At 45.2% G+C, this 14968-nt stretch overlaps 1 protein-coding gene and 1 pseudogene across 15 annotated transcripts in view; both read right to left on the reverse strand.

Moving 5' to 3' along the window:
* The window catches only part of AUH (AU RNA binding methylglutaconyl-CoA hydratase), a 162584-nt gene that overhangs the window by 68199 nt on the left and 79417 nt on the right, over positions 1–14968 (reverse strand). For 10 of the 15 annotated variants that reach the window (XR_016222981.1, XR_016222982.1, XM_089316013.1 and 7 more), the window contains one exon: positions 14237–14293. The exons of 2 other annotated variants lie outside the window; for them this stretch is intronic. Coding sequence is in view for 11 of the 13 variants with exons in the window: in XM_089316013.1 (XP_089172139.1) it covers positions 14237–14293 (57 nt within the window). In the remaining 2 variants the exon portion in view is untranslated. Of the gene's footprint in view, positions 1–8396; positions 8733–12016; positions 12423–14236; positions 14294–14968 lie in introns of those variants that run through there. 3 more of the 15 variants (XM_089316025.1, XM_089316049.1, XM_089316031.1) reach the window with 3 other exon arrangements.
* LOC138847664 (dolichyl-diphosphooligosaccharide--protein glycosyltransferase subunit 2 pseudogene) lies at positions 9699–11912 on the reverse strand (annotated as a pseudogene).

Consider the following 14968-nt stretch of genomic DNA (forward strand, 5'->3'; position numbering starts at 1 on the left):
TTGAACCTGCATTTAGTTTGTTAACTGAACAAACTTTGTTCAGACTGTTTGGTCTGCTACTGTGCATCAGAGACACAGGCACAATTCAGGGATGAATCCAGGAGTTCTTTTTTTTTTTTTTTTTTTTTTTAAGATTCATATTATTTACTTGAAAGACAGAGTTACAGAAAGAGGGGAAAGACAGAAATATCCTCCTTTCGTTGGTTCACTCCCCAAATGGCCACAGTGGCAAGGGCTGAGCCAAGCTGAAGTCAGGAACGAGGGCCTTCTTCTGGGTCTCCCACATGGGTAGCAGGAGCCCAGAAACTTGGGCCATCTTCCACTGCTTTCCCAGGTGCTGTTAGCAGGGAGCCAGATTGGAAGTGGAGCAGCCAGGACACGAACTGGCGCTCATATGGGATGCTGACACTGTATCTGCAGCTTAACCCACCGCACCACCATGCCAGCCCCATCCAGGAGTTCTTAAACAATGCCATGGCATAACCTTCCTGACTCCTTTCTCTTCACTATCTCCCCTGTCAGAAATCACTAGAGCTGTTTTCTTCATTCCCAGTGATTATAGCAGTGTCCAGGGTCAAATGGTGGAGGGACTGAGGGAAGCACAGTTCCGAATGAAGAAGTTGCCGTCCCTTAGAATTCCTGTTGTTAGGGCCAGCGCTGCGGCATGATAGGTAAAGCCACCGCCTAGGGTGCCGGCATTCCACATAGGCACCTGTTCATGTGCTGGCTGCTCCACTTCCGATCCAGCTCTATGCTATGGCCTGGGAAAGCAGTAGAAGATGGCCCAAGTGCTTGGGTACCTGCACTCACATGGGAGACCTGGAAAAAGCTCCTCACTCCTGGTTTCCACCTAGCCTAGCCCTGACCAGTGAAACCATTTGGGGAGTGAACCAGTGAAGGGAAGATTCTGTTTGTCTCTCCCTTTCTCTCGCTCTGAAATTTTCAAATAAATAAATAAATAAATCTTAAAAAAAAAGAAAGAAAAAGAAAGAATTCCTGATGTTTTGGTTCCTGGTTGCCACTGCAAATACTGAGAGGAAATCTGTTTTGCTGTTTCTTAAGCATGACCTAGATAAAGGTTTTCTCCAGGAGTCTGCTCAGGCCATGCCAGTATCGGTTTCTAGATTTCAAGATATATTTACACCAGGAGAGTGGATTCCAGGAAAAAAATAAATGCCACATTTTTATTTTCAGTCCAGATTACTCTTCTAATCTTCACATTTATATGACCATCTACTTGATTAATACTGCATTTGAGCTGGTGTCACAGCTCAATAGGCTAATCCTCCACCTGTGGCGCCGGCACCCCAGGTTCTAGTCCCGGTTGGGGTGCCAGATTCTGTCCCGGTTGCTCCTCTTCCAGGCCAGCTCTCTGCTGTGGCCCAGGAAGGCAGTGGAGGATGGCCCAAGTGCTTGGGCCCTGCACCCACATGGGAGACCAGGAGAAGCACCTGGCTCCTGGCTTCGGATCAGTGTGGTACGCCGGCCGCAGTGCACCAGCCGTGGCGGCCATTGGAGGGTGAACCAACAGAAAAAAGAAGACCTTTCTCTCTGTCTCTCTCTTTCTCTCACTGTCCACTCTACCTGTCAAAAAAAAAAAAAAAAAAATACTGCATTTGGATATTGAATGATGACTTCTATCCAAACAAGTCTAAAACAATACACTTGAATGCTACTTCCAAACATGCTTTTTTCAGTTTTCATTTTTCAGGAAAATGCATATTCTATATTCAGTTACTTGAGCCAGTCTTTTGAGTCATAATTTTAAAAAAAAGATTTATTTTGTCTATTTGAACAGCAGAGTTGCAGAGAGAAGCAGAGATAGAGAGATCTTCCACACGCGGGTTCACAGCCCAAAGGGCTGCAATGGATAGGGCTGGGCCAGGTGGAAGCCAGGAGCCAGGAACTTCATTTAGGTCTCCTGTATGGGTGCAGGGGCTGAAGGACTTGAGCCATCTTCTATTGCTTTCCCAGGAACGTTAGCAGGGAACTGGATCAGAAGTAGAATAGCTAGGACTCGAACCGGCACCCATATAGGATGCTGGTGTTGCAGGAAGTGGCTTAACTGGTTACACCATACACCAGTCCTCCCTTGAATCGTTCTTAACATCTCTATCTCTTTCTCTTTTAAACTCCCCATCTATGGGGCTAGTGCTCCATGGGGCTGGAGCTTTGGCGTAGTGGGTAAAGCCACCACCTGCAACGCCATCATCCCATTTGGGCGCCAGTTCCAGTCCCAGCTGTTCCACTTTCAATCCAGTTCTCTGCCTATGGCCTGGGAAAGCAGCAGATGGCCCAAGTGCTTGGGCCCCTGCACCCATGTGGGAGACCCAGAAGACGCTCCAGGCTCCTGACTTTGGACTGGCCCCATTGCAACCGTTTGGGGAGTTAACCAGCAGATGGAGGACCTCTCTCTCTCTCTCTCTCTCTCTCTCTCTGCTTGCTTCTCTGTAACTCTGACTTTCAAATAAATCTTTAACAAAAATAATTTTAATTAAACTCCCTATCCAATACATCAAGAAATTATCTTAGCTCCATCTTTTAAAAACAGGCTTCCTACTTCTAACCTTGTTATTGCTATTCGCACAGAGATCACAATGAACCTTTAAAAACAAGAGCATTGAGAGTAAAAGCTGCAATCCTTACAGTGGATACATAAGTGCCTGTGTCACCTGACTCCTCTACTGCCTCTGGGACATTCCCACTGGCGCCCTCCTCCTCCTCTCTGCTGAAGTCACAGTGATAGGATGAATGTTCCAAGCATAATTCCTCAGGCATGTTTTACGGGGAGGTACCTTTGCCTGAAACACTCTTCCTCTCACCAACTCCTTGAAGTCTTATCTAACATACCTTCTCACTAAGACTTGTACTGAACTCCTCATTTTAAAGTGCACTCCCTTGGATCCCTTCCCTATTTATTTTTCTACAGCATTTCCCACTTCTGCCATCACACACACTTGATCACTCGCCATGTCCACTGCTCCTGTGCTGGGATGTAAGCAGCACGCGGCTGGAATCCTTCCTGGTTTGTTCATAGCTATAGCCCCAGTGTCTACACCAATCCACAAACATCTGCTAAGTGAGCAAATACACCTGGACCACAGTGTGAGCAAAGGAAGCAGCAGTAGCAACCGGGCTCTAAGGAGTAGCCAGGGACCTATGCCATAGGGTTTGCCAATAAAACCTATCAGGTCTTCCATCGTGAGGGCCAACAGAATCCATGCTATGTTCTCTAAACTCCTGATTCCTGGTTTCAAACTGCCTTATTCCTGTTCACTTAAACATTGCAATAATAGAGCATTTATGACACTTGTATACACGGCTCATCTCTCCCACCAGATTTCAGAGGGCCAACTCCAAGGGAGCAGTGCTGATACGTCCATGTTGTCTGTTTCATACACAGCAACTACCCCAGTGGCCCATACGCAGTGCGCAGTCGGCAACTCCTCAATCGCCCTAAGCTAAATGTAAGGAACCAGTTACTAAACTGCAGTCTAATGGATAAAGAAATGAGACTCTGTAGCATAAGCTCGTGTATATGATAACTACACAAATCTTCAGGCAGCTGGCAAGTGGTCGCTCTCAAGGAAGTCACCACGGGAAACACTACACTGAACGCAACAGTGCTGTCCAGTGTTCACAACGGGGACGAAATGTCTGGCATTATACAAGCATCTTAGGAAAATCAATCTTATTTTTGTTAAAGTTTTCTTCTTCCTGAAATAGTATGACCTTATTCATTAGATTTGGCACAGAAAGATCTATTGCTATTTATGAAAATCAAATTCATCCTCACAGGACAGAGATGAGTCACAGCTGAGGATATTGAAAAAAATAAGCTCAAGTTCTGATGTAAATGCTAAGAGAATTTCCACAAAGGTTATAAACAAAGCTTTCCAAAATGACGACTGTGTTCAGGACAACACACTCACAGGATTTAAAATTCCGTCATCACCTCACAGACATGCCTTAAAATAGAGTGGAAAATGTGCCAGGAGATTGCTTGCTACTGAACACGGCTGACAGGGATGTGCAGTAACGTCCCAGAGCCCTGACATGGGGAGAGTGCCCCTGAGCAAGACTGGGGAACCTCCCTCTCTATGAAACCGGGGTGCTCCCATCTCCTCTCTCTCTGTAAAGATGCCAAGAGAACACTTCAAGTATATCCACAACCAGTCATTACCATAGGCAAGTAATGAAAGTTGCCATTACCAAGGACAGGAGACTCTCCCATCAAGAGCTACATAATGAAACACACAGTACCACCTGTGAAATAGTCCTGGCATAATTTCTTAACCTAAACCTAACCATGAGGAAATGCTAAGTGAAATCCAGAATGTGTAAGCCTAAACAAGACAATCACTGGATTCTTCAAATAAATTGGCATTTGGGTGGGTGGGAAGATTGGGGGAAGTGCTGATCAAAAAACAGAAAACTTCAGTTACACAGGAGGAACGGGTTCAATATCTGTGCACTGTGGTGACAACCTATATTTAATAATTATACACAGGGGCCGGCTCCGTGGCATAGTGGGTAAAGCCGCCGCTTGCAGTGCTGGCATCCCATGTGGGCACCAGTTCGAGTCCCAGCTGCTCCACTTCTGACCAGCTCTCTGCTGTGGCCTGGAAAAGCAGTAGAAGATGGCCCAAATCCTTGGGCTGTTGGAGGGAGCTCCTGGCTCCTGGCTTTGGATCAGTTCAGCTCCAGCCATTGTAGCCATCTGGGGCGTGAACCAGTGGATGGAAGACCTCTCTCTCTCTCTCTCTCTCTCTCTCTGCCTCTGCCTCTCTGTAACTCTGCCTTTCAAATAAATAAAATAAATCTTAAAAAAATAATAAGTATATACAGTAAAGGTGCACCTTGTTATGAAAACGCAACTTACTTTGAATGGTTCTATGAGACAAAGGTTTTTTTAAATGATTTATTTATTTGAAAGTCAGAATTCCAAGGAGTAAGGGAGAGACAAAGAGAAATCTTCCATTTGCTGGTTCACCCCTGAAATGGCCATATGGCCAGGGCTCAGTCAGGAACCTGGAACTCCATCTCGGTCTCCCACATGGCTAGCAGGGGCTCAACCACTTAGGCCATCTTCCACGGCTTTCCCAGGCCACCACTAGGGAGCCGGAATGGAAGCGATGCATCCAGGACATGAACCAGCATGGGATGGTGTCACAGGCAGTGGCTTAGCCTGCTATGCCACATGTGGTCCTGAGAGGATGTGGAAGTGGAGCAAGAAAAAGAGTGGGAAGCACACATCTTGGTGCAGGGTATAAAGATATGTTTTACTGCCTTTTAAATTAGTTTGAAATGTCTGTTCAACTACCTGACAGTTAACCACGTTCTATCTTTTAATTCTATCTGACATAATTCTTACTTAATGGAGCTCAATTTTCTTTTAATGTTTCTATATTGCTTTGTATCTTTTTTTCATTAAACTATATACTTTCAATAATCATTTGATGATAAACAAAATATTTTCTAATAAAGACTGAAATTGAAATTCTAATTTAAACTACATATTGCTATCTCTTCAATTATTTTATAACAACTTATTCAATTTATACAATATACCTTACAAATAATTATATTGCTGTTCTTGTTCAAGTTCAAGAAAACTGAAGGCTACTTTCTGATCAATTGTTTGTGCTATGTTTGGATATAAGTTTGGGTACCCTTTAAGGTCCAGGTGTTAAAGATATGGTCCCCATGGAGGTGTGGGGACCTTCAGGAAGTGGGCCTAGTGGGAGGTCTTTGGTTAGTGGGTCTATGCCCTCACAAGGTAGTTCGCACAACAGGAGAGTTATAAAATCCCAACTTTGGGTCCAAAGTCTCTGTTTCCTGGTTCATCATGTGACTTTTCCTTCACGTGGGTTTCGCCTTCTACAATCTGTCATCCCCTCACCAGAGACAAAGCATCTGCCATGACATGTGTTCATTGAGCCTCCAAAAACTGAGCTAAAATAAAAACCTTATCTCTTTAACTCAGCTGCATCAGGTACTTTGCTGCAGTAACACAAAGCTGATTAATACAAGGAACCTGTAATTCACAGAAAATGTGCATCTTTTAAAATTCCAGACCTTCTGACGTACCCTCACACAGCTTCCCTGTAAACTGGTATCATCAAAGGTCAAAAGACGACAGGATCAACAGCAGCATCACATTAAGTCTTCTGTCTCCATCAGACAGACAGGAATTCAAATTGGGAGGCAAATTTTCGCTGGGATTGCCCTGCCAATGCTGCCCAGGACAGAACCACGGACATACATACAAAAGCATAATTTGTCAGAATTACATTTCTTAGACGGGATGCGATTCATGTATTGACCCAAAGATACTTATGTTCTCTATAATAACAAAAAAGGAAAGGAAGCATTCATCTTTCCCACCATACTGAACTCACATCTGACTTCTCCCCATTTACTTTCCACCCATCTCTGGGCTGTCAGCAGTCGCTCTTGCTGAGTAAGAGAAAGAGCAGAGGCAGTTGACAGAGAAGCCCAGACCACTGGTCTCGGCCAGACCTTCCCAGCAGATCACGCCCCTGGCTGTTCACAGGGACATTGAGACAGAAGGCAAGCATCTTCTTGGCACCAAAAGAGATCCACCAGGAAGGGGGGAAACTCAAGTGCTGCTCACTGTGTTTGAAGGAAGATCTTCCAGTCAGCTAACAGAAACGTCACAGCCTCAGAGATCGTGACAAAACTCACCTACTCAGAAACAAAATTTAAAACAAAAAAACAAGCAATCTTTTCACAGGAGGATCACCTACGAGAAAGGTAAAGGGAAGGGGAAAAATGGAGATGCAGAAATATCTGTGAGTGAAACAATCTATGGATAGGACAGAAGAGGATTTTTCTGAATAAAAATTTCAGCAAAGTTCCTTTAGGTAATACACAAAATCTCAGTTAAAACGTACCTACTGGGATGGAAGTTTCCAGTGGTGAAGACGGCACGTGGAATGCATGTATCCAAAAGCAGAGTGCCTGGGTTCATGTCCCAGTTCACTGCTTATTCCAGCTTCCTGCTAATGGGCGCCCTGGGAGGCACCAGTGATGGTTCGAGTAGCTGCGTCCCTGCCCACCATGTGGGAGACCAGGACTCAGTTCCCAGATCCCAGATTCAGCCTGGCCCAGCCATGGCTGTTGTGCGCATTTAAGGGGGGAGTGAACCAATGAACAGAAGATCTCTGTATGTCTCTCTGACTTTCTCACATTAAGAAACAAATGAAACAAAAGCATCACCATTTAAAAGCCAAAAAAACCTTAACTACTCTGCTGGTTTCTCAAACGCAATGTAAATGTAAAATGTGAAAGGGAACCAAAACTTCTATGTGCCTTTCTTTTAATCTAAACATGAATATGTGGCTTCATATGCAATCAGATGCATTTTTTAATTTAAATGCCAAGAGGTACAAACTTGAAATCTTCATGGTATTACAGGAGCAACTCTGGGGGCTGGTATTGTGGTGCAGCAAGTTAAGCCAAGGCTTGTGACATTAGCATCCTGTTTAGTTTGGGTACCAGCTACTTCATTTTGGATCCAGCTGCCTGCTAATGTATGTGGGAAGGCAGCAGAAGATGGCCCAAGTGCCCAAGCCTCTGCCACCCATGTGGGAGACCAGGATGCAGCTCCCGGCTCCTGATTTCAGCCTAGGCCTGCTCTAGCTTTTGTGGCCATTTAGGGAGTAAACCAGTGGATGGAAGATCTCTCTTTCTCTGTGCTTCTCACTCTGTCATACTGCCTTTCTAACAAATAAATAAGTCTTTTTTAAAAATTAAAATAGAGAAGCAAATGAAATATATTCCTCAGTCTCAGGAGGAAAAACAAAAAAAGAAAATTATCCTTTATAAATATTCAGGAAAATGTTAAAGCATTCTGATTTTTGTGACAAATACATTTTCCCTGTGATCATTCTCTTTATTCAAAAACAGTTACTTTTAAACTTCAGCTTTCAAATGCAACATCTGGGTAAGTCTGGAATATCCACAACATCCTGCTGGGGAGCCTTGTCCAGGAAATTGAGTATATGGGCTCACAGATATCTGTTTCGTGTCCGGGAAACTGAAACCCAGCAAGCCAAAGTGTAACCACAATCTCAGCTTGTTTCTTGTTAAATGAAATAGTTTGCATTCTTCTTTTCACACTGTGAATTGTTCTTGACTCCATTTCTCAACATGCATTTCAGTTTTTGGAATCTCCATCCTTCTTCTGGAACGAATGTACTGTTCTCTTGAATGCCTACAGCACCGGCATTGATTGCCAGTCAGAAACAACACTTTCCAAGATGGCCAGGTATTTCAGGGTCTGTTTGAGCTGAGTCCAGTAAACACACACGAGTCCCAGATGACAAGAAAAGCACGCTAGTGGAGCTGGAGGCACTGGCATCAGTCTGAATCCACAGAGCAAAGGGCAGGAGCAAGGGCGAGAGAAATCAGGGCTGTGAACGTCCTGGACACCACTGTCGGGGGCTCCTCTCAGGCTCACGCTTGAATTTCCTGCTTTGGAGTGAAAAGATTCTGGGACAAGACTGTCAGCGGAGCTTCCTCCTCTGGGAACCTGACGACCACAGCAGCCACTTCCCAGAGGAGTGGGTTCTTCAAGGTAGCATCTCCAGGGTCAGTGTCGTAGCACAGCAGCTCACAGCTCCAGCACAGGCATCCCACATGGGCACCAGTTTGCGTCCTGGCTGCTCTACTTCTGATCCAGCTCCCTGCTAGTGCGCCTAGCAGACCTGGAAGACCAGCAGAGGATGATTCAAGCACTTGGGCCCCTCCTATAAGAGAGACCCAGATGGAGTTCCTGGCTTCAGCCTGACTCAGTCCTAACTACTGTAACCATTTGGGGAGTGAACCAGCAGATGGAAGCTCTCTCTCTCTTTCTCCCTCTTCCTCTCTCCCTCCCTCCCCCCTTATTTCTCTCTCTCTGTCACTTTTCAAATAAATAAATCTTAAAAAAAAAAAAAAAAAGGCAGCATCTCTGATGAAGCAGAGTGTATGTGCCAGAGGCTGAGTCAGATTCAATCTGTCTTCAAGGCACCCAGTTTAAACTTGTACACGTTCTTGTTGTCCAGCTCAGTGACAAACAGCATTTCCCGCCAGTCTTCTGGTTAGAGTCAGACAAATGTCTGGTGAGGGCTGAGTTCAACACAAGTGCTCACATCTAACAGCCGGAAGAACAAGGTGAAGCTCTGGTGGCTGTCTGTGAAGAACGTGCCCTTGGTTTTGGCTCGGTAGGTCACGCAGGTGGTTTTTGGGCAGAAAGATCAACTTTTTTGATGCCAACTTCAGTGGCAATTGGGGGGGGGGGGGCTTCAACTGAAAAGGAAACAAAGTTGCTAAGCCTTCCCTCGACAAGGCCTCCAAGCCTTTGCTCGAGTTTGCCGCACTTCCATATCCCAGTGACTCAGCGTTTCCAACGATCTAAGATGGCCCCCGGGAAGGTACCTAGCCTGACAGGAGACTTCTGTATTCGTGAACAGTATGTGTCCTCGGCTGTGATAGGCCCTTGAGGGCGTGCCCGGCTGGTGTCCTTCCTTACCTTTCAGCTGGTTGGCTGGGTTGCCTTGTGCCCTGGACAGCCAGCCCCCTTTCTGTGTCTATAAAAGCTCTTCCCCTCCCAATAAAGTCGAGAACCCGGCTGCGCCCTGGGCGTTGACTGATCTCCGGCTCTGGTGTGGTTCCTTTGTCGTTGACACTCATCATCCCGCTCGGCCCCTGAGCTCCCCAGGCCGGCCCTGAGGAGCTCTATCAGACCTGCTGCCCCATGACAAGCAGCAGGCAATCTTGACTCAGGGCTCTAAGGTATCTGCAATGTGACAGCTGTCACCTTCAACCTTGACAGAGAAGCCATAACAACCACTGGAAAATTTGGCATTCATGAAGTTTAATTCAAACACATCCCCACCATAGTTGAAAGACATCTTTTGGAGGACATTGGCCCTGAAAGCAGTAGGTTTAGTGTGTTCTAGTTCAACAATGGCCTGAGCCAGAGGCTGCAACAGGGTACTGGTAACTTGCAACCACAGGGTATCCTGTTTGTGAGTGTTGGAAGCACAGCCAGCAAGCACAACTACAAGTGGCATGTGATTCTGGGATAGGCCAGCAGCAGCAGAGACATGCTAAAGGCTTCTGAGAACAATTCAAAGTTCTTTTTGCTGAAGATGGTGTTAATTAATGAGATGACCTGACCTTCCTATGGACAGTTCAGTCCTTACATGGTCCAAGGAACATGTAGGTAGCAGCCACAAATAGCACATTGTTTTCTAGTTCTTCTTCAAACTGGAGATAATAGATAACAGATAACTGGTAACGGATGAGTCGTCATGGGCAGCTGCCAGTAGGTCTTCGGCCTCATTTGAAATAGAGATCTCGGCCGGCACCACGGCTCACTAGGCTAATCCTCCGCCTTGCGGCGCCGGCACACCGGGTTCTAGTCCTGGTCAGGGCACCGGATTCTGTCCCGGTTGCCCCTCTTCCAGGCCAGCTCTCTGCTGTGGCCCGGGAGTGCAGTGGAGGATGGCCCAAGTCCTTGGGCCCTGCACATGCATGGGAGACCAGGAGAAGCACCTGGCTCCTGCCATCGGATCAGCACGGTGCACCGGCCGCAGCACGCCAGCCACGGCGGCCATTGGAGGGTGAACCAATGGCAAAGGAAGACCTTTCTCTCTGTCCCTCTCACTGTCCACTCTGCCTGTCAAAAAAAAAAAAAAAAAAAAAGAAAGAAATAGAGATCTCATAACCCGAGAGGGCCTGGCTGGACTGAGTGGTGAAGAAGAGGGAATCCACGTTGCTGGGATCAAGGTTAGATGGATGATGGCACATGCTGTCTTTACATCTGGAACTTGTGCATCAAGGCCACTGACTCCCAAGATGGAAGAGAAGGCAGAGTCCAAATATGTGAATGCGCGATCAAGTGGGGCTCTCAGACCCCACAGCACACCTAGTGAGGTAGTAAGTGGACATCAGCACGTGGGTCCTGACTATGACCGATAGGGTCAACAGGAACACAGTGCTGGAACGCAGTACACCATTTCCCTTATTAGGTTTCACTGAGCCCACAACCCAGGCTGACTTCTGTTTGGAAAAATGGCTCCACAAGTGCCCCAGATGGGACGCAGAGACTCACGGGCAGCCTCTGTGTGCAGAATGGACTCGAGGCACAGGTCAGCCTCTGCAGCCCCGTTACACCAAGCCATTCCCAGCTGCTACCACCGGCATTCTAGAGTTCACGATTCTATTCATGAGAATATATAACCCAAATCCGATCACATCTACAGAACTTAGTGCTGTCTGGTTACCAGAGCCACTACTGGAGAGGAAGCTACGGAACTTAAGGATACTGGGGATAAAATTCTCTCTTCTGAACCTCACATGGCATGGCACAGTGATACAATGAAAGAAGATGGCAGAAATGAAAGCTACCACCTTTTTGCAGGGCGAGGGGCACAGCACAGCACAGCACTTTAACTTCCCATGCTAGAATACACCTTCTAGCCTCAGCCAGTCTGCTTCTGATCCAGCTTCCTGCCAATGTGTCTAAAAGACAGCAGATGACAGCCCAAATACTGGGATTCCTGCCACCTGCAAGAGAGACCTGGATGGAGTTCCTGGCTCCTGGCTGCAGCCTGGCCCAAACATGGCTGCTAGGGACATCTGGGGAGTGAACCAACAGATGGAACATCTCTTTCTCTTTCCTTTCCTCTTTGTCACTCTGCCTTCCAAATAAATAAATGCATTTCTTTAAAACAAGTAAAAGAAAAAAAAAGCTTTCACCCCATTTCTGTGGTATAATCAATTTTTTCATTTAATCAACCCAAATACTATTTTCATACAACCATTCTGCCTTCCAGTAGTTTTAATGTAAAACATTTCACATTCAATACCTAGTAGATATCCAAAACTACCAGGCTCATTGTACTCCAATCCTAAACCCTCATCAAAAACAATTACTTATGCATCATTAAAATGTGACTACATTCATTTCCTAGGGCTGCTATAAAACACTACCACAAACTCAGTACCTTTTAAAGACAGAAGTTTATTCTTTCACAGCTTTGGATGTCAAGGTGTCGGCAGGGCTATTTCCTTCTGAAAGCACCAAGGGACAACCAGGGCCATGACTCTGCTCCCAGTTTCTGGTGGCAGCTGGGAGCTGCAGCATTCCTTGCCTTGTAGATGCCGTCACTCCCTGTCTCTGTCTCCACATCACCTTCCCTTACTCTGTCTGTGTTTTCTCTGTAAGGACCTCTGTCATCAGGTGTAAGGCTCAAAGAAACCAAGAGGGCATCATTTGAAGATCCTTAACTTGGAGCCAGCATTGTGGTATAGTGGGGTAAAGACACTGCTTGTGATGCCGCCATCCCATATGGGCACCAGTTCAAGACGTGGCTGCTCCACTTCTGATCCAGGTCCCTGCGAATGGCCTAGGAAAAGAAGTGTAAGATAGTCCAAGTGTTTGGGCCTCTGATGAAGCTCCTGGCTCCTGGCTTTGGCATGGCCCAGTACTGGCCATTGTGACCATTGGAGAGTGAACCTACAGACAGAAGATTTTTAACTCACTCTCTCTCTCTAACTCTGCCTTTCAAAATAAACAAATAACTTTTTTTAAAAAAATACTTAATTTTATTTGCAAAGACTCCTTTCCAAATAAGGTCACATCTACAGGCTCTGGGTTGACATTCCTTAACCCGGATGGAGTGTAGCACTATTCAATCCACTACAGCTACTATCTTTCTAGGATTAGCTGCAACTAAGTATCAGTAAATGGTTGCTTCTTAAAAAGATTTCAGAAACATATCATGCCACCCTTTCTCCAAATTCTGTTTTATTTCACATATTACTCATCTGATAATTCTCTTCAAGGGGATCTATTTTCTCAGAGATCCTGCATTTTCATTAGTTACTATGAAAAAAGTAGGCATGGCAGAAGAAGTAGATAGTAAATGCTTCTAGCCTACAAGAAGAGCATTTTCATGGATTAAAAAAGTAGATAACTTAGTCTTACAAATAACTTAAGTCTTTCTTACACTTTGACCTGAACAGTCTTCAATCTCAATTCAACTTATGTTTTAATTTCTATCTACATACCCTAATCAAGATAAATACTCTCATAATAAGGTTAAACATACAATTCAACCTATTCACATACAAACCTGTCTGCCATGTTCAGCACTGCAATTTTTACATTGTTACTATTATTTCATTCATACATGAAATTATTATTTGTGGTACGTAAAATGAACCAAGAAAAGTTACTTGAATCTGGCAAGTGACACAGCTGGTTTACAATGCCCACATCCTCTATCAGAGTAGTGGTTTAAGGCCTGGCTGCTTCACTTCTGATCCAGCCCCATGCTAATATGCCTGGGAAAGTGGTAGGTGATATTTCAAGTACTTGAGCTCCTGGTGTGCCTGGCTCCTGGCTTCAGCATAGCGTGGTCCTACCTGTTGCGGACATTTGGAAAGTGAAACAGCAAACAGAGGATCTCTCTCTCTCTCTCTCTCTCTCTCTCATGAATCAGTGAACAGAAGATACCTGTGTGTGTGTATGTATGTGTGTGTTTCCATCTTTCAATAAATCTTTTAAAAAGTATGTATCCTTAAGTATGCTTTTTGAAAAAAAAATCACAAAATGCAGTATCTCCAAATTCTCTGAAGCGAAAGAGCTAAAAATGCAGATCTACTGGGCAATGTAAGACGTCAGCACCAACGTTAGGAAGCTGCTTTCTTACATGACTTCCAATACAAGAAGGCCGCCTGTGCTTTCACAGGAAAGAGAAACGACACGTCTTCAGCACCAAATTCAGGCTGCCCACTGACCCCAACCACTGCACAGAAACACAAGTCCAGGGCTCAACGCCTGGGAAACGCTCTCTCCTCCTTCACAAAGGAGTGAACAACAGCATGAAGCTCTCAGGAAGGTGGCAAATTCAAATGCACACACAAAAGCTGCAAGATACCTGTGTAATTCTTTCAGAAACCAGACCCAAACAGTGATGACAGCGTAAACAGAACCATTACTAACAACTTAAGAAGTAACACAGAACATCACAGGAAAGAGCGGTGAGAGAAAGCAACAGCTAACGCAATCAACAGCTAAGGCATCATCTGCCTGGGCTAACCAAGAACACGTGTGCGACAGGGACGTTGCCGGAGAAGCAAAGAATGCAGCCTCCCACCAACCCACTGCCCTTCCCATGAACGTGCTGTCGCCTCTCACTGATGTGAACACTCATACCTCCACCGGGAATGATGGCCAACTTTGTTTCAACGAGACCCATTTTTGCAGAAGAAGCTAAAAAAAAAGGAAGAAAATTAAAATCATTATACTCAAACGACAACCTGCAAAGTGAGTAAAATGAGATGTATTAAAAACACTCTGTTTTGTAATGAAATTAATGGCACAAATTCTTTTAAGAACCACTTCAAAAGATACTTAGTCATGGAAATAAGTAAACCCGCTATGTGACATACTGGCAGAATCACACACGTTTTCTATTAAAAACTGCTTAGCAGTGAATTCTTTCTAATGAAGAAAGATCACTTCACTAAACCTGATATTGCCAAGTCATATTTGAAGGTTCAGATCCCATTCATTATTCGGGATCGGGAGGAAGCTAAGTCTGACAAGTACGAATGCGCCAGCTACCCAGAATTCCCCCGGATCAAACACCTTCATGTCTCCCATGAGCCACAGCAGCATCTCCAGACCACCTGCCCTGTTACTTTCTGGCAACTGGCTTACTGTCCAGATAGCTGGACAGGCTGCCTCTCTTCATGTTTGTTTTCATGGCTACTTTACAACAACTTAATTATTCCTTTACTGACATATGCAAATGTGGTCAGACTACATCCCGTATCCTAACTCACAGAATCCACATTCCTTCAGAAACAGATCCGATGTACCTTAGCTTTTCAATTTACAACCCATTAATTGCCTTGCAAGAAAAAGGGACCTAAAGTGGAAAGA

This window comes from Oryctolagus cuniculus, chromosome 1 (assembly GCF_051225735.1).
Source record: "Oryctolagus cuniculus isolate XC-2025 breed Fujian yellow rabbit chromosome 1, ASM5122573v1, whole genome shotgun sequence".
Classification (NCBI taxonomy): Eukaryota; Metazoa; Chordata; class Mammalia; order Lagomorpha; family Leporidae; genus Oryctolagus; species Oryctolagus cuniculus.